The sequence below is a fragment of the Aulonocara stuartgranti genome, assembly GCF_965226115.1.
Source record: "Aulonocara stuartgranti genome assembly, chromosome: 15".
NCBI classification, from domain to species: Eukaryota; Metazoa; Chordata; class Actinopteri; order Cichliformes; family Cichlidae; genus Aulonocara; species Aulonocara stuartgranti.
Genome location: NC_138951.1, coordinates 30958732 through 30977959, shown reverse-complemented (window position 1 = coordinate 30977959; position 19228 = coordinate 30958732). Strand labels below are relative to the sequence as shown.

Below are 19228 nucleotides of genomic sequence, written 5' to 3'. Positions count from 1 at the left end.
AATCTCTCTCCAAGCCTTTAAAAGCCATTTCAAATCAATGTCCGCTCCAAATCCCGTACACATTTAATTATCCTTCAGCCCAACCACTGTGCATGAAAGATTATTCCCTCAGTCTCTCGATCGCTTCCTGTCTTGCATGTTTATCTCGTTGTCATTTCAAAGCAAGACTTTCCCCATGTTTTTAAACTACAGTTGCCTCACACCTGCCAATCATGTCTTCGGGTTAGAGCACAGGGTTGTCAAGCTTGACTTTGAAATGACACGAATGCATTTTCCCACTGTACTGATGCCAGCTTCTGTGTACCAGGAACGTGGAATGGCACCACTAAGGTGGCAGTGAAGACTCTGAAGCCTGGCACGATGTCCCCAGAGTCCTTCCTGGAGGAGGCTCAGATCATGAAGAAACTCCGTCATGATAAGCTGGTGCAGCTTTACGCTGTCGTGTCTGAGGAGCCCATTTACATCGTCACAGAGTACATGGGCAAAGGTAGATGGAACACACCCACAATCCACAGCTGCTTACTTGCGTTTTTCATTGCACCCCAAAAGTGCTAGTTATTCACTTGTTAAAAAATAATTATTTTTATAAAATAAGAGTTGATGCAACAGTTTCCTGTTTCAAAATATGCAGTTTCTCTCGCTTTTACAAGCATCTTATACTATGTAGAGTGATTTTATTGAAGAAGAATAGAAGAATTTTGTCATCACCATTCAATTACGAAAAAGATGAATTTTTACAGAATTTCTGTTGAAAGAGAAAACTAATAATGGAGACACAAGCTTAAAGCTCTGTGTGACAAAAATGGGTTGTAAAGCAGTTGACCTTGCGTTGCTTTTGGTTGCATGTCAGCGAGTTTGCCTCTCTCACCCTTGTGCAGAAACAAAGTGTGAGAGAGGAAAGGACTAACACCAAACAAGAGAAATAGCTCTTGGTATGGTTTTGTGCGTAAGCTGCAGACTCAGAAAACGTAACACAGCCAAGTTTTGCAAAGCAAAGCAAAGTTAATTTCCATTAGTAGAAGAGTTTAAAGTTCTATGTTATGTTGTATGTTGGTTGTGTGACCAGCTCAGTCCAAGCCCCTGTATGTGTCTTCACTGACCACTATCTCAGTAAAAAGTAACCCCGGCGGAAGGGGCTACATGAATAGGATGAGGGACCTATGGATTCTTCGATACCCAACATCCACAATGACGGCGAAACAACTAGTAGCTCAGTGTTCCAATATTCGAAAGAAGGGACTGCTCTCACAGCTAGAGATTGACGAGGTACAACACAAATGCTACGGCAAGGAGGAGTCAGGACGCCAGGTCAGGGGGGCGATATCATCACCCCCACCCGAGATTGGGTACATAGCCCCAAGTGCGATAGGAGAAGGATCGTTGAGTGCGAGAGGAACTGACCTGAAAAATAGGATCATGGCCAAGCTTGAAACCTGGATCCCCCGTAGCCGGTTACCAAGATTACGTGAAGTACCCTCAGAAGGTCTGCTAGATGATGTTAATGCAGCACTACGGGCAATACCTACAACCACGATTACCGACACTAACAAGCTGATCTACAATACGGCAGCAGTGATCAGTGAGATGCTTGGCTACAAGTTGAACAGCGACAAGGGGCAGTACCCTCCATGGAGAAGGAGGCTAGAGGGCAAGATCAAAGTAGCACGGAGGGAGGTTAGCCAACTAACGGAGTTGCAGAAAGGTGCGACAAATAAGGTGCCTAAGAAATACAGCAAGCTGTCCATACCTGAGGCCTTGGAAACTGCCAAGCAAAGACTCACAGCCTTGGCCAGCCGCTTGAGGAGGTACACCAGAGAGATAGAAGGCAGGAGAATAAACCAGCTGTTCTCCACAGAACCAGCAAAGGTGTACTCTCAGTGGCAAGGGAACAATAAGAGAACAGCACCACCAAGGCTGGAGACGGAGCAATACTGGAAGAGCATATGGGAGAAGGATGCAACCCATAACGGCAATGCTCAGTGGCTAGAGGATCTGAGGGCAGACCACAGCGACCTCCCTGAACAGGGTCCAGTAACCATCACAGTGGCAGATATCCAAGAAAGGGTCTCCAGTATGAAGAGTTGGACAGCACCAGGGCCCGACATGGTTCACGCCTACTGGCTGAAGAAGCTGACTGCACTCCACGAGCGTCTGGCAGCACAAATGAACCAGCTGCTAGTTAACGAGAGACACCCGGAATGGCTAACTGAAGGCCGGACGGTCCTGATCCCCAAGGACCCCAAGAAGGGACCGGTCCCCTCCAACTACCGACCAATAACCTGCCTCAGTACTACATGGAAGCTCCTGTCAGGCATCATATCGGCTAAGATGAACAGGCACATGGGTCAATACATGAGCGGGACACAGAAAGGAATTGGCAAGAATACCAGAGGCGCAAAACACCAGCTACTGGTAGACAGAACAATCAGCCGAGACTGCAAGACCAGACTGACCAACCTGTGCACTGCCTGGATTGATTACAAGAAGGCCTATGACTCAATGCCCCACAGCTGGATACTGGAATGCCTAGAATTGTACAAGATCAATGGGACCCTAAGAGCCTTCATCAGGAACTCAATGGGGATGTGGCGTACAACACTAGAGGCCAACTCCAAGCCCATAGCACAAGTCACCATCAAGTGCGGGATCTACCAAGGAGATGCTCTGTCCCCACTGCTGTTCTGCATAGGCCTGAACCCCCTCAGTGAGATCATTAACAAGACTGGCTACGGATACCGACTACGGAACGGAGCAGTTGTCAGCCACCTCCTGTACATGGATGACATCAAGCTGTATGCCAAGAGTGAACGAGACATCGATTCACTGATCCACACTACCAGGCTATACAGCAATGACATTGGAATGTCGTTCGGACTGGAGAAGTGTAGTCGGATGGTAACAAAGAGAGGGAAGGTAGTCAGAACTGAGGGAATGAACTACCAGAAGGCAACATTGCAGACATAGAGGACAGTTACAAGTACCTGGGGATCCTGCAGGCGAATGGGAACCATGAAGAGGCCGCTAGAAAAGCTGCAACCACCAAGTACCTGCAGAGGGTCAGGCAAGTCCTGAGGAGTCAGCTGAATGGTAAGAACAAGATCCGGGCCATCAACACGTACGCCCTGCCCGTGATCAGGTACCCTGCTGGGGTAATAGGCTGGCCAAAGGAGGAGATAGAAGCCACTGACATAAAGACAAGAAAGCTCCTTACCATGCATGGAGGGTTTCACCCCAAGTCCAGCACCCTGAGGCTGTACGCTAAGCGGAAGGAAGGGGGCCGGGGACTGGTGAGTGTCAGCACCACAGTCCAGGATGAGACAAGGAACATCCAAGAATACATTGGGAAGATGGCCCCAACTGACCGAGTGCTCAGTGAATACCTCAGGCAGCAGAAACCCAAGAAAGAGGAGGGAGACGAGGAACCATCATGGAAGGACAGGCCCCTGCACGGTATGTACCACCGGCAGATAGAGGAGGTGGCTGATATCCAGAAATCCTACCAGTGGCTGGACAAAGCTGGACTGAAAGACAGCACAGAGGCACTAATCATGGCAGCACAAGAACAAGCTCTGAGCACAAGATCCATAGAGGCTGGGGTCTATCACACCAGGCAAGACCCCAGGTGCAGGCTGTGTAAAGATGCCCCAGAGACAATCCAGCACATAACAGCAGGGTGCAAGATGCTAGCAGGCAAGGCATACATGGAACGCCATAACCAAGTGGCCGGCATAGTGTACAGGAACATCTGTGCCGAGTATAACCTGGAAGTCCCGAGGTCAAAATGGGAGATGCCCCCAAGGGTGGTGGAGAATGACCGAGCTAAGATCCTGTGGGACTTCCAGATACAGACGGACAAAATGGTGGTGGCTAACCAACCGGACATAGTGGTGGTAGACAAACAGAAGAAGACGGCCGTAGTGATCGATGTAGCGGTTCCGAATGACAGCAATATCAGGAAGAAGGAACACGAGAAGCTGGAGAAATACCAAGGGCTCAGAGAAGAGCTCGAGAGGATGTGGAGGGTGAAGGTAACGGTGGTCCCCGTGGTAATCGGAGCACTAGGTGCGGTGACTCCCAAGCTAGGCGAGTGGCTCCAGCAGATCCCGGGAACAACATCGGAGATCTCTGTCCAGAAGAGCGCAGTCCTGGGAACAGCTAAGATACTGCGCAGGACCCTCAAGCTCCCAGGCCTCTGGTAGAGGACCCGAGCTTGAAGGATAAACCGCCCGCAGGGGCGTGCTGGGTGTTTTTGTTTTTTTTTAAAGCCATAAAAAGCATATATTGTGGCCTAAAAGTGAAACTTGTGGCCAGTTAAAAGAATGTCTGTCAAAGCACTTTGTTTCATTCCAGTCTGAAGAGTGAGCGCTCTGGAATGGCAAACCCTGCCTTTCAAAGAGAGTGGAGATGATTAAGGCCTGCAAAACAGTCCTTCAAAACACTGGGGTTCAGAGATGCCACAAGAAAGCGTTGTGGACGCGCATTAATCACCAGAGAATGCAAGAATGGAAACTTTGATGTACGTTGCTGTGTCTGCTGCGTGCAGAGCCTGCCATATCTAGGTCAGCCAATTAAGCTGGAGAGGAGTGCCTTTAAAAGAGCCGATCCACTGTGGAATTGTATGAATGTAGAAGTTTATGTGGGGATCTTTTTAGGTCCACCAATCCAATATTTATTTTTGTAGCTGGCGAGCTTTTTGTGGCTTATTTCTAAGAGATATTCACCTGATTTTTCTTCAAGGTTATTTTACTTCAGATTTACAAACACTTCCTGTGTTCCTGTATTGCACAGGGCACGGAAACCAAAACTGATTTAATAAAGTTGTGTTTTATTTATTTTATTGTGCACATGTGTGCAACATAACATGTTTTTATGCCTACTCCAGGAAGCTTACTGGACTTTTTAAAGGATGGAGAAGGACGAGGGTTAAAACTGCCTAACCTGGTGGACATGGCTGCACAGGTATGCCACAGACTTCAGGTTATGGTCCTGAAAATGGTCCTGCTATGGCAGCAAAATCTGTTTGTGCAACCATAAATTCCAAAACATCCCAAAACCGTTAGGACACTGAATAAAATGTAAATATGCAATTCAATTCAGTTTGATTTATATAAATGTACACCCTACAATATGTGGTACTATGAAGTCTTTTAAGCTAAGATAGGGCCTGATTATTCAATATAATCACATATATTCTAATATGTGATTAGAATATGGTCTGACATTGGTTAGATTAGAATATATGTGATATATTTGAATAAATTTAAAATAGATTCTGGATTTAAAAGGGATCCAATGAAGAGAAGCCAGTACAGGAGAAATACGCTCTCTCTAGTATTCTCTGTTAGGATTCTTGCTCCAGCATTTTAGAACAACTAAAGGCTAAAGTCCGCCTCTAGTGGCCACTCCAGAAACTGCACTTCTGCATTGGCTTACTTTTTCAACCCCAGAACTTGTGCCAGTAATTCTACAGCTTTGTTCTTTATAAAATATGATTCTACACTGGTTTCAGTGTACCCTTCTTGTTGTCCTCTTTTCAAAACTGCAACTTTGTGATTGCTCTAATCATGTGATTAGAGGACTTCATTAAGAGATAACTTGAGGGCTTCTATTGTCAATTTCTTTTTATTTGACCCAAATCTTTAGCAAATAGAGAGTCATTGAGAGAGAAGTTGAATCAAACCAATCCAAACTGCAACGACATATCTTACTGAGGGCTGTCCTATCAAAAAACAAGCTTTACCTACCATTAGATATAGATATAGATAAATAGATATAGATGCTATTAAATGTATTCTCGTGAAGTGAGAGCAACTCACAGTTGAGACAGAAATTTCTTTAGCTATTGTTGCCTTCTGTGCTGTTATCAAGGTGGCAGCAGGTATGGCCTACATTGAGAGGATGAACTACATCCACAGAGACCTACGCTCTGCTAACATCCTGGTTGGCGACAACCTGGTGTGCAAGATCGCCGACTTTGGCCTGGCAAGGCTCATCGAAGACAACGAATACACGGCTCGACAAGGTAGGGCTTCTAACTCCTTTCCAACTCGCTCAGAAACGATGTTAAATGCACATACTTAATGCTCCCACTCACACAAGCTCACATGCTGCCTGACTGCATTAGATCATGGAGGAAATTCGCTCTGGGAGTTGCAAGCTTTGCATTACACCCACAAGAAAATGACTAGCCAGCACAGCCAGTCAGCTCCAAATATTTTTCTCAATAACACAGACATTGAGGGAAGACACTCCCTGCCCCAGAGACACAGAGAGATTTTAAACTGGACATCATGTTACTTCACTATTGACCCTTGAAGCCTTTGAGATATTCAGATATCAGGTTGTGCTAGCTGTTCCCTGATTTGGAGAAAACATATTTGTACATTCTGCATTCTGGAAGTATAAATAAATATCCACAGACCTTTTTCTGATCTAATTGCCATTTCATCCATCAATCCATTTTCATCCGCTTACCCAATTCGGGGTCATGGACAAAGTGGAGCCTATTCCAGCTACCGTAGGTGAGAGATGGGGTACAGCCTGGACAGATCACCAGTCTGTCTCAGAGACACCAAAACGTTGCTGTGCCCTCATAAAATAATTCTTGGGTTTAATCCTTTTAATTCAACAAAGGAACATTTTCTTCCACATTTGAACTTTAAATGTGCAGAAAGACAGTTTCATGCAGAATTATGGGTCATGTTAGATTAACGTTTATAACAAATGTACGTGTCAGCACTCAGAATACTGTAAATATCGTCATTTCCCAGCTGGTTAGTTGAAGCTCATAGCAGCTGTTCATGCCATTTCTATGTGCTCAGCAGATACTGTCATTATGTTGTAATTTCTTTCCTCCCTTTGACAAATGAAGTCATTTTGTTGCACACATGTTCTTTGCTCTCTGCTAGATGCTTCACTTCACTTTTAAAAGTCAGACCTCTGATGTTTAATCTCTGGTCTCTAATTTCCTTCCTGACTTTTCCCAGGAAGTACTTTTAAAGTTTAATCAGTTACAATCAATGACAGCGTGTGAAGGGGAACCTAAGAGAAAACGTGAATGTTCCTTTTTATCCTGTAAATTTTTTTACAGGCTGTATTGCTGGTATCAAATTTGTACATGTTAGCATTGTTCACTTAAAAGAGAAAGGCCACCACATATACAATAATATGCATTTACACACATACACTCACACACACACACACACACACACACATATGTATATATATGTATATGTATATATATGTATATGTGTATATGTGTGTACTTTAAAGATAAATTCATCAAGCTAGTTTAAAATGATAAGGGACTGTGAAGGCCCAGTATAACAGAAAAAAGGATCATGTTAAACTGAATAAACCTGAAGTGTAGACATGCTCTCCTCGTTAATACTAATGTGGTCTCACTGCTCTCCTTCAGGTGCAAAGTTTCCCATCAAGTGGACCGCCCCAGAGGCCGCGTTGTACGGGAAGTTTACCATCAAGTCAGACGTGTGGTCGTTCGGCATCCTGCTGACGGAGCTGGTCACCAAGGGTCGGGTGCCTTACCCAGGTAAGGAAGGGGAAGGATCAAACGGTGCAGTAGAAGCTAAGCTCTGCTCGCTCAGCTGCTTTCACCTTGAGCCGGTCAGTCTACACTGATTAAGGGGCTCAATAAAGGGGAACTGCGAAACACTGAGCAGTTACCAAAGTACACACAGCTATCACAACAGGCAGCTCCTGCTGCTGTTTATGGGATTAAAATGTTCCTTTACGCTTGGGTAACCTTCGTTTCCCTGCCAGAATATGAGCTAACCCTTAATTACTTCTGCTGCCCTGTGGGACAAGATACATTTTACACAGAAACAAAAAGAAAGAGAGTGGGAGAGGCTGGGGCGTACTCCGTATACAGCTCCATGCAGGGAGGGGGAACATGTTTGACCAGATGGTGCTGGTGGGCTGGTTCTGCTGTAGAGAGCAGGTGAGGATGGTTAGCTTGCAAGTGAGCTGAGGGAAAAGCAGCACCTTAACAGCTTTATAAGGTAGTGGACAAAATAGCAGAAAAATGGACTCAAGAAAGAGAACTATCCTACCCAGGAGACACTTGAGATGAAGATTATTGCCAGATTCAGTTAAAAACTGGAAGGTTTCTCAGATCATCTGGAAAGAGACCCCGTAGAATTCAGCTGTTTTTAAAAAGGGAAAAGACATCATTTGAATTTATATTGAATTTTATCTGATCTCAGGGTCAAAATTATACAACATCAGTAAAATTTGGTTAAATGTCTCGTGGCAAGTTTCACTTCAACACTTTTGGGAGCCAACAACAAGCTTCTAGCATACTTCAGACTGGATATTTGACTGTTCATTGAAGTAGGTTGGCATGAAGCATAGTCCACAAATTTTAATAGGCATGAGGTTGGTGTGTTGGGAAGGCCTCTGTGTTAGAACACAGTTTCAACTGTCTGGCTGTCTGGTTGGAGAATTTGGAGGTAGTCCATTATTCCGTTCACTTTGTGCAATGTACCACGAGCCTCTAGCAGCACAACATCCCAAGAGCATGACGCTACCACCACCATGCTTGACACTGTTACAGAGTTCAGCTTTGCCTCATCTTTACTACTACAATAATATCTCTCGTCATTGTGGCCAACTAGTTCAATTCTTTGTCCCATTTGACCATAAAGCTTTTCTCCAGAAGGCATTTGGCTTCAAATTTTAGTCAAGCACTGAGGACAATGACTGTGTGTTTGAGCAGATTCCAGTTTTTGGCAGGTTTCGAGCCACAGTGGATCGTGAGTTGTTCCTAAACAACCTAACCAATGTTAGACCATCAGAATAACTTTTACTTGAGTACAGTTGTTTCAACTGATGATCTGAATCAGCACTTGTCTAGAAATGGCTCCAGAAGACCTTCCCAACTTGTATAAATCTACAATTCTTCGTCGATGTTCACTGAGTTCCTTGTCCTTTCCCATTGTTCTGTATTGGTCAATATAAGGCTGCAACAATGCATTGAGTAACTCAAATAACTTGATTACAAAATGAGGGATTACAAAGAGCGAAGAGATGGGATTAAAGAGATTAAAAAGATGGTGAGCTCAGGTGGAGTCAAAAAAGGGGTTTTCTAGCATCCAGAACAACCAGCTGTAATCAACATTCAAATCTTTACTGAGAAAAAGCCGACAGGAATCCTTCATCAAAGCACCTGATTAACAACCTCCAACGTGAAGAAAAGCAAACTTTGTAGCTGCTTCCATCCACTGCTGTGTGTCTGTTTGATCACCTACTGAAAAGAAAATAAGCAAAAAGAGAAGAACACAGTAGGGAGACCACAGCAGCAACCAACATAAGCATAAGTGCCAGTAAATAGTGAATATTGAATGTTACTGAGGAGCACTTAAGACCGACAACGCGCGACATGTTCAGACTAGGCCATGTTTTTCAAAACTTTAGTAACATTATTTTGTAGATTTTGCTTTCTTCAGTTAGAGGTTTTAATTAAACAGATCTTCATTAAACAACCCTTTGCAGATTCAGCACGTTAAGAACTGATTTTTTGAATTTGATCACTGCGTGATCCCAGGCAGAGCTCCCGAGCGCTCTTTCTCACCTGCTTCCTGCATTTAATTTTCAGGTATGAACAACCGAGAGGTGCTGGAGCAGGTGGAGCGGGGCTACAGGATGCCGTGCCCACAGGACTGCCCCATTTCGCTGCACGAGCTGATGCTACAGTGCTGGAAGAAGGACGCAGAGGAGCGGCCCACCTTTGAGTACTTGCAAGCCTTCTTGGAAGACTACTTCACAGCCACCGAACCTCAGTACCAGCCCGGGGACAACCTCTAACCCACCGCTACCACCCCCCACACCCTGTTCTTGCTTTCTCTCTCTGTCTCTCTCTCTCTCTCTCTCGGGGTCAGCTCGAGGCCTGGACACGATTAGCTACAGCAGTGCTATATAAAAAACAAAAACAAAAAAACTATGGATCCTTTTCAGCCTGGCCTTTTTATGTTAGGGATGTGTACAGCTTCCTCAGCTCAACTTGAGTTCCAATACAAACCCCCTGACGACACCGCCCTCAGTCTCCGACACGCCCCCCTAGTGTCTGAACTCTGTAAATGCCATAGTTAACAAGGCTGATGGAACTGGGGTTAACTGGGGGTTGTGCTAATGCAGTTCCTTGTATTCAATGTAAATAAGAAAAGCTTGTTTTAGTTTGTCTGCTTCCGTTTCAGATTTTATTTTCTTCTGCACAAAAGTAATAATAATGATAAAAGGAAGTCAAGTACCTGAGGAGGCACAGTTAATCTGTATGTGTATTATACTGTAGCTTCTCTATTATTTTCTAGAGATTGAATTGGAAGGCTCTATATTTTTTTCTCATTTCCTATAAAAGAGAATTCATCGCTTTATTCTCTACTTTTCAGTTACACGTGTTATTGCATAAAGTTTCTCCTGGTGAGCATGACACAGTCCACTTTTTTTTCTTTTTTTTTGCCTTCCCGTCACAAAAGCTTCTAGTTAGGCTGCTGCTGCTGCAGGTTCTTTTACAAACGATCTGCCACATTTTTGTAAATCACAGCAACGTACAAGGATTTTGACATATCCCTCATTGCTATTTGGGTGAAAATGTTTCTGTCTTTATACCACTGGTGTGTTATTTTGTAGCTGGGAGACAAGAAAGATTTTCATTTAAGAGTATAAATGTCTTTGATTGAGAATCTTCATTTGGAAACAGATCGTGGGGTTTTTCCTCCTGCACGTCCTCCACCCGAGCCTGCAGGATCAACAGGCTGCACCTGAACCAGGACCATCTTACCTCCTGAGCTGCTTCTTCTTTTATGTTTAAGTGACACGATTATATTGAGTCTTTGATTTTATTTAACCCTTTTAGGTGATCCTTCGAGAGACATTTGGAGTATATGATCAGGGGAGCTCTGGACCAGTTCATGTGACAGGAGTCTGAATGTGAAACGCATTGAAAATAAATGGAAACCAGCTCTGGTCTGGTCTGGTCTTAATGCAGATGGTATCAAAGCCTTTGGTAAATCCTCATTTTTCAGTTGTACAGCTAAATGGGTTTTAAGTGTCGCTAACTTCTCTCCTTTGTATCTTTCATTTCCATTTTTTATTAACATGACTTGTTTTGTTAATTCAGTGATTTGGCATTTGGAACTCAGAAAAGACCAATAAACATTTTACACTCTTTCCAAGACACTTATTATGACCAATGCCAGTGTTTTACATGTGTGTGTGCACCTGCCTGAGAAACCAAGAGAAACTGCATGCTCACAGAGCAAGAGAGCCAGTGGCAGCCAGGCCCTACTTTCCCTGTGCCCTCACACAACTTGAAGTGGTCAAAAGGTGGAGCTGAAAAGAGAGAAAAAGAAACTAAAAATAGATGCAGCAAAATGTGACAAATTAACTGCCATGTTAGTACCAGCACAACTGGTAACAAGCCCTCACAGTCACAGGAGGCTGCTGTTGCTAGCAGCAGAGCAGGAGGAGGAATCTTATTCTGGATCTTGTTGTGACATATACTCTAAAAACTAAAGATTTTACAGTATTCCCTGAAAACCTTCATTTGTTTGATAATTTCTTAAAAACATGGATTACACAGCAGTAGCAAATACATTACATTACTGTAGATGTCTTTCTGAAATTGCTGTAGCTAAGTCAAGGATATAATCCGCCTGCTGTTATCCTCTTGAATGAAATGTGCCAACACCGTGGGAGTTTAGTTTAGGTAGCTGCTCTGCTCTATGCCTGATTATCATGTTAATAGTGTGACATTCTCACTGCGTACGATTCTGCCTGGTATGCAGTGAATAACTTCAGTAATCCAACCAGGCTGTCTGTCAGATTCCATTCCTACAAGACTGCTCAAAGAAGTCCTACCATTAAATAATGTGTCAATCTTAAATATGATAAGTCTGTGGGCTATGTACCATTAATATGTACCCCTACAGGCCTTTAAGCTGGCAGTAATTAAACCATTACTCAAAAAGATTTGATCCAGCTGTCTTAGCCAATTGTAGGCCAGTCTCCAACCTTCCTTTTATCTCAATAGTTCTTTAAAGAATTGTTGTAAAGCAGCAACAGAGGAATGGTTTATTTAAAGAGTTTCAGTCAGGTTTAGGACCTCATCACTCAGAAGGTTAAAAATTATCTTCTTATGACCTGTGACAAATAGACCTATCTCTTTGCTTGTCCTGCTAGACTTCGGTGTAGCGTTCGATACTGTTGACCGTATTTTATTACAGAGATTAGAGCAGGCCGCAGGTATTAAAGGTCCTGTGCCGCACTGATTTGAATCATATCTCTCTCCAATAGACTCCAGTTTGTTCATGTAAATGGGGAGTTTTATTCACACACTTAAGGTTAATATTGGAGTTCCACAGGGTTCCATGTAGGACCAGTTCTGTTTGCATTATACATGCTTCCCCTAGGTCACAGGTGTCAAACTCCAGTCGTTGAGGGATGGGGTCCTTAAACTTTTGAATGTGTCCCTGCTGCAACACACCTGAATAAACACCTGAGGTGGTAATTCAGCCATTTAATTGATGTTACAGCAGCTCATGAGTGAATAAACATGGTGCAATAAAAGTACTTTTAGAAGTAGATTTTTTTCAAAAACTTACATATATAAGTAGGATTAAAGCAGGAGTCGGCAACCCTAGGCACGCATGCCCGAAGGGTTAACTGATGGCACGACCATAGTTGGACAGGCCATCGGGCATACCAGGCATTTGCTCGGTGGGCCGATGATTTTTTTTTTTTTTTTGGAACGGTATAAACAATGAAAGGTGGTGGATTGGCCAGACGCTGGCCGGTGTGTAAAAATAACTCAGTTGTTTGGTGGTGGCTATGGCGGAGCTTCCACAGATTCAGTAACATTAACAAGTGGTGGAGGCCAGCAGGTGGCTGGGGGAGAGGGGAGGCAGGAGGAGGAGAGACCCAAGGCAGCCGACGGTCCGAGTGTCAGGTGAACTGAACTTCAGGTAAGAAGTTATGACCTGCAGTCTATCTGGGTCAGATATAAACCAGGTGTATATCTGAGTGAATCATAATGCAATCATATGGCACACTTACTTCTGAGGAAATTTTAAATGGCACTCATCATCAGAAAGGTTGCCTACCCCTGGATTAAAGTCACTGAAAGTGCAGGTCTCTGGCTCACCAACTGGTAACACTACCATTAATGGCCATTAATGATTATTGCGCCTATGTTTGACAAATCAATGTCTTCTATGTGAAAGGTATCACTTCTTTTCCATGACAACAAATTTTCCAAACTCAGCTAAAGCATTCTGTTTGTACACTGCTGTTTGATTTATTGATCAGTAGGATTTGAAGGCAGAAAAGAGGACAGCTAGTATGAGTACAGTAAAGAGATTTGCTAACTTTTTGGAAAAAAATCAATAAATAAATCAGCCATACAGCTTGTGAAACATCTGTTTAAATCTTGTTGAATTTAATTGGCTAAATTCACAAAAAAGCAGTTTTAGAGTAGCACCACATCTCACCTGATCACAGCCTTATAAAACAAGTTATGTTACTTATTTCTAATTACTTTAATCACACTGTACAGCTTGTCATGGCTAACAGATGGATTCAAGCGCAGACAGTGTTCTGGCAAGCAATAAAGGTGACAAATTATTGACACAAGAGTGAAACCACAGTGATTTATATATACAGTGAGTGGGGCAGGGGTCCAGGGCTCCAGGGGATAGAGGGGAGGAAATCCATGCTCGCTCTTCACTCAGTCCAAACGCCGCCACTCCTTTTCTCACGCACACTCACTTCTCCTCAGCCACTCTCGCTCCAATTTCCACTTATGCCGACACGCTCAGGGATCACAGGTAATGGTGGGTTGAATATATGATTGTTTGTGAGTGGAATTAAAGTTGAGCAGCACCACCATCCAAAATTATTTGCTAATTTTACTTTGGGAGAGTTTAGAGCTTAAAAAGTCAATGCTGCCAGTGAGGAATGGGAGCAGCTTTGATGTTCCATCAATGTGCAACCTACCACTTTAGACAGACACCAGCTGCAGAATCAGTACTACATTCAAAAGGAGGGAGGCACATCTTTTTAAAAAGAAAAATCTGCCTTGAAATTTTGCAATTTAGTTGAGCTCAGCACTGCAATGGTAATATGCAAAGCACACAATAATGTCCTAAAGTGTATTCTCAAGTTTTTCAAAATTAGAGAGACAACATACTCAGAGGAAGTCAAAGGAAAAGTTATGTTCCAAAAAGCAAGGATTAGGACAAAAAAGGAGATGTAAATGTGCCTGTGTCATCCAGGTCATCGTAGTCTAAGGAGCTTGGAAACGTTTCACCTCTCATCTGAGAATCTTCTTCAGTTCTAAGACTATAATGGTGGAGAGTCCCAGATTTAAGATGTAAATGTGTTAGAGGATAAACTTGTAGAGTAATTGTGATGAGCAATTCACTGTAAATTTACAAAATATTATCAGAAATCTCAGAGTTTCATTTCAAATTCATATGACTTTCTATTTCAGTGGAGCTGTCCAATGAAAAGGTTTCACAAACCTGCATAGTGAGGAAGAAATAAATTCTGTCTATTTTTCTTGCTTGAAGTTTTTTCATTCAAAACACACGAGTGGGAGGGGGGTCATTTCAGTAACTTAATTTGGTTTGTAAAGGCGTGTGTTATAAGTGCTGCCAGAAATGAGCTTCCACTGTGTAGGAAAATTCCCTTCAACCGTATGTCAGGTGGTGTGACTCCCCCCTCCCAAAGCCTTATTGGAGCAGCAGGTGGAGCTCCCTCAGCATCTCTCCTTCATATTATCAATACCATTGTCTTTGTGGACTCATAACCAGCTGGGATGCATCTCTGTGGAAAAACTCCCCTTTATGTGGCAACTTTATAGCTAAAAGGAGCACAGCAATCACATCCTGCAGAAACTAGGTAAGTCTAATTTAGTTCACTTTAATAGTAAAGACTGCTATATTCATACAGAGTTTTGAAGCTTCTAAAAGGTAAAAAAGGATGAAAGAATAAAGCTATATGTATGGTTCTGTATGTCATCAAGATTACAGTGGATCCCTAACTTCTCTCAAGTAACACAGGGCCGCAGACAAGCAATTTCCAAGTGACAGAGATTTGAAGAAAACATAACTTTCTTCAGAAACCATTAATGCTTTGTTTTAGTTACACCCAGATGAAACCCACCTAACACAGTAGGCCAGCTTTCATGTAGAGTTATTTTGAGTTTACAACAAAGTAGCCTACAAAATGTAAATCTATTTTTAGCAGCTTAAACTCAACAGTTGTCATCATGTACAATATGTTATCCTAACAGTTACACCTAAAACTTTCCAAGTAGGTCTTAAAAAGCTGCACAATGTGACGCCCTGAACATTATTTGTCTTACTGTACATCCAGTGGTTTTATTGCAGGTATTAGCATGTGAGCAAACAATGGAGGGAGCCACTTTATCCATCTTTGTTACTATCCAGAAGATCTACTACCCTTTACTTTGTGTCATCGGCATTCCAGGTTTGTATTGCGTTTGGCTTTCCACGATCTATCAAGAATAATGGACATCAAAATATAACAATGCACAAGACAAGTAGAAATAGAAATATGACATTGCGTATTTAGCTGCGGACGAGGATTAGGGCCACTGGAAAAAAGAAAAAGTGGGCACATCTTTTTTTTCTTCTTCTCCAGAATTCTGAGAAAAGTTAGAATTCTGACTTTAATCTCAGAATTCTGAGAAAAAAGTCAGAATTCTGAGAAAAAAGTCATCTGAATTATTTTTTCTCAGTCTTCAAGCCTTTGTCGCGTCGTTGTGATGTAATCGGCCTACAAATGCGGCCTCAGGAGGATGTAGCCTCTGAATTTGGACACAGCTACTCTGTAACCAACAACATTAGCTAACTGATGTATGCTAGCTACCAAATCCTTGATGAAATCCATGAGATGAAGTTTCCTAAATAGTTCCTGAATAGTTAAAAATGTGTGAAAACTGGACATCAGATTAATTTTGCTACTTACTGTATCTTGTGGATGTGTACAATATCATATGCATCCTTAGTTTTAGCTTTTATCTTTGACCAAATGATCAATAAACGAGTGTGGGCCTGTGTTCCTACTCTTTGTTCTAGGAAACCTCTTCACATTCTACATGATCTGTTTCCGTAATTGTGGGATGTCCAGCACAGCCATCATCTACCTCAGCTGTCTAGCTATTGCTGACATTTTCTACTTGGTGTGGGTAATTCTTATTGACCTAACTCTCGCCTTCTGGACCCTGCAGCCCTTCTGGCACTCTTACCCCTGGTGTAGCATTCTGGGATTTTTGCAGTATGGGTCACTCTACAGCTCCTCTTGGATTGTGGTGGTGTTCACCATCGAGCGTTACTTGGTCCTCCGCAGCACGGCTGTCAAACAGCATTTGTCACAAACTAGGGTCACTAAGCTTACCTGCATAGCTATTGTGCTGGTATCCCACCTGGTCTCTGTGCCTCTGGCTTGGATCAATATTGTCACACCTGTGAACCTCACAGTGGATGGAGAGAACATCACATTGCCCAGATGTCTATACCGCAATGAGACCTACACTACTGTTATAGTGTGGATAACTACATTCCTCTCAGGAGGAATTCCAATCGTGTTGGTTATCATTTTCAATTACCTCATTGGGTACCATTTGTGCAACGCCAGTAAGCTCTTCACTAAAGAGGAGTATCGTGTCATGCAGGGTAAAAGCACGAGGGGCATGTTGAGGAGGACCATTCTCCTGCTGGGAACCGTCTCTGTGGCTTTTGTTGTGCTTAGCCTTCCTCGTTTTGTCACGTATTGCATCTTGAGGACCAACTACAATAATGAGAATTTTAATAGAAATGACTACAGCATTCCAATCAACGTTGCCGGAGACATTGCCAACATGCTGCAGAACCTGAACTCCACCACAAACTTCCTACTCTACTGTATGGTCAGTCGCCGCTTCCGGCAAGAGCTGGTCCAGGTACTGACTTGTAATGAGAAGGCACTTGAACTGGGCTCTGTCCTCACAAATACTACCATGAAAGTTTTTTCAGTGGTGGATCATAAGGCTTCATATTCCAGCAACCCTGTGTCTGTGGTGCTAACCAGTTTAAAACCTACAGAATAGAACGAACCGTGAATCAAGCCGTGAATCAAGGTACACTTACCTACTTTTATAGGCTGTATCCCCGGAAACTCATCAACTTCGATATTAACCTAAAGCCAGAATGATGTGTTTGGTTGGTTTACACAGGTAGAACAGTATCAGCATATACGCAGATGGTGTATATGAAAAACTTGTTTAACATAATATATTGCAAAAACAGATACTTGGGACGAATTCTGAAAAGGTGTCAAAATGTCAAATGAAGTGAGAGGACTTGAAAGAAAGATTGAAATACCTATGTTGGTGTCATGGCTCTCAATACATACAACAATATTAGATTGCAGCAAAAGCCCAAATTGGACAGATGGATGACCTGCTCTGAAACACCTCAACAATTTCTTGATTGCTATGAAGTTATACATATGTCCCAAAAAGCTGAATCCAACAGATAAACAGATATTTTGTGAATTAATGCCACAGATAAGCCTCTATTTCTTAAAAAAAATTATGACTGAGATTTAAAAATTTATTTTGTATTCAATATGACCCAAAATGAGTGACTGAGCCCATAAACTTAACCTCTCAAAACGTTTTCCTTCTAAGTCAGAAAGCCATTTTTCCATGGACTTCTATGGGACTGGGAGTCCTTTTGCATTCACAGCTATCGTCATCAGGTGGACTTGAGACAGAAGGCAGGTTTAAGGAACTGCATATTGGCTGAATTTTTCCAACCGGGGTCCTACGTCTACGTCCTACTGTATGTGATGCCAACATATAAAGTACATCTACTGACATCGTCACCAACAGTCACTGGTTACTAAAGTTACATTATTAACCCAGAAGGTTGATTTTGGGCACTCTTGTTGTTTTAAAATCAACCTTCTGTACTACTGAAGGGTGTACTACCAAGGAAATAAGTCAGGCTTTCTTTGTATAAGCTGACTTGACAAAACCTAAAACCCCAGTCAGAGATGAGAGATATCACGCTATAATTTCTGCAACTTTCTCTGTTGAGGCGGCCTTTCTTTGCTGTGTCATATGATCTTTTTCCATACAAAATTATCCCTATGAATTCTGCCTATCATTCACAGTAGAGCTCTGGAACTTTAAAGCTGGCCTGTACCTTAATAAAGGCGATGTGGAAATTTAGTTTGTTGGCAGAAGTTAAATCAATTTTATTGATTGACAGGTGCTCTTTGTGTGTGTTCTGCATTCTACTAACTGCGCTGTAAAAGAGCAGCAGATCAGAATCAAGTATATGAACATTTACACATTTTCTGCATCATCAGATGAATATTCCAGCAACATTGTGACGTTTGTACAGCTGCGCTTCATTTGCAATATCAGTGAGGTACAAAAGCCATGATACAGAGATACAATTTAAATTCTAATATGCAAAGAAAAAAATCATATGCAAGTCCAGCCGTTTGTAAAAAGAAATCCTGAACATAACCCACTCCTGTTCAGGTTAAATTACCACAATTTTTTAGTCAGGTAGAAAGAAAGCCACTTTCATGACAAACAACTTAAAACAAGACTTTCTTGCTAACCTAGTAATCTAGCTTAATGACACACCCCTCTTGGTTTCTTCTTCCAAGCACAGGAATGACCAGTGTTGAACATCAGAAAGAATGCAAGTTTAAGATATTAAACTAGTTCTCTTTTCAGACCCAGAAGTTACTGCATTTTTTCCCATCCACACAAAAACATGGTATGCATTTTGCTCAAAGAACCATTATATACAACCTTTTGCCCGACTGTGGGCCTTTGTCAATACAGTTTATTTATAAAACAAAAAAGGAAAATCAGACTTGGGTGTGATATGGATCATGTCTAGTTATGAAACAAAAACATGTTCTTGTTTGATGGCCTTGAAAATGGGTCACTGTACCGTTTTATACATGCTGTAGTATATGTTCTTTACCTGTCAAGTCCTGTGTATCCTTTTCCCCCCTGCTGCTTCAATTTCATTGCTTCACAATGTGTGATGAAAACAAAACATGACACCTTTCCAACAAAACAGTTGAATGTGGCTAGCTGCAGCCTGCCTACCTGGTTGAAGAAGCAACCTGATTGGCAGCCCTGGAGTTCACGCTCCACACCTTTTGCATAAATGGGTCACGA

General features: G+C 42.5%; 2 protein-coding genes across 7 annotated transcripts in view; both read left to right on the top strand.

Moving 5' to 3' along the window:
* fynb (FYN proto-oncogene, Src family tyrosine kinase b) overlaps positions 1-11184 on the top strand; it is a 92436-nt gene extending 81252 nt beyond the window's left edge. For all 6 annotated transcript variants that reach the window (XM_082505344.1, XM_082505340.1, XM_082505341.1 and 3 more), the window contains 5 exons: positions 308-487; positions 4883-4959; positions 5869-6022; positions 7418-7549; positions 9614-11184. In XM_082505344.1, the coding sequence (XP_082361470.1) occupies positions 308-487; positions 4883-4959; positions 5869-6022; positions 7418-7549; positions 9614-9822 (752 nt within the window). In that variant the 3' untranslated portion in view covers positions 9823-11184. The remainder of the gene's footprint in view (positions 1-307; positions 488-4882; positions 4960-5868; positions 6023-7417; positions 7550-9613) is intronic.
* A 2636-nt stretch (positions 11185-13820) lies between these two features.
* On the top strand, positions 13821-17479 carry LOC309688654 (putative G-protein coupled receptor 139). The gene is made up of 4 exons (XM_082504528.1): positions 13821-13838; positions 14826-14913; positions 15405-15504; positions 16116-17479. Exons 3-4 carry the CDS (start codon positions 15426-15428, stop codon positions 17123-17125), a joined length of 1089 nt encoding a protein of 362 aa, XP_082360654.1. The 5' UTR covers positions 13821-13838; positions 14826-14913; positions 15405-15425; the 3' UTR covers positions 17126-17479.
* Positions 17480-19228: the final 1749 nt, after the last annotated feature.

Coding starts and splice junctions, on each gene's coding strand:
- LOC309688654 (XM_082504528.1), top strand. CDS start 15,426: ATGGAGGGAGCCACTTTATCCATCTTTGTTACTATCCAGAAGATCTAC. Junction 15,505..16,115: donor TTGTGTCATCGGCATTCCAG/GTTTGTATTGCG, acceptor TCTTTGTTCTAG/GAAACCTCTTCACATTCTAC.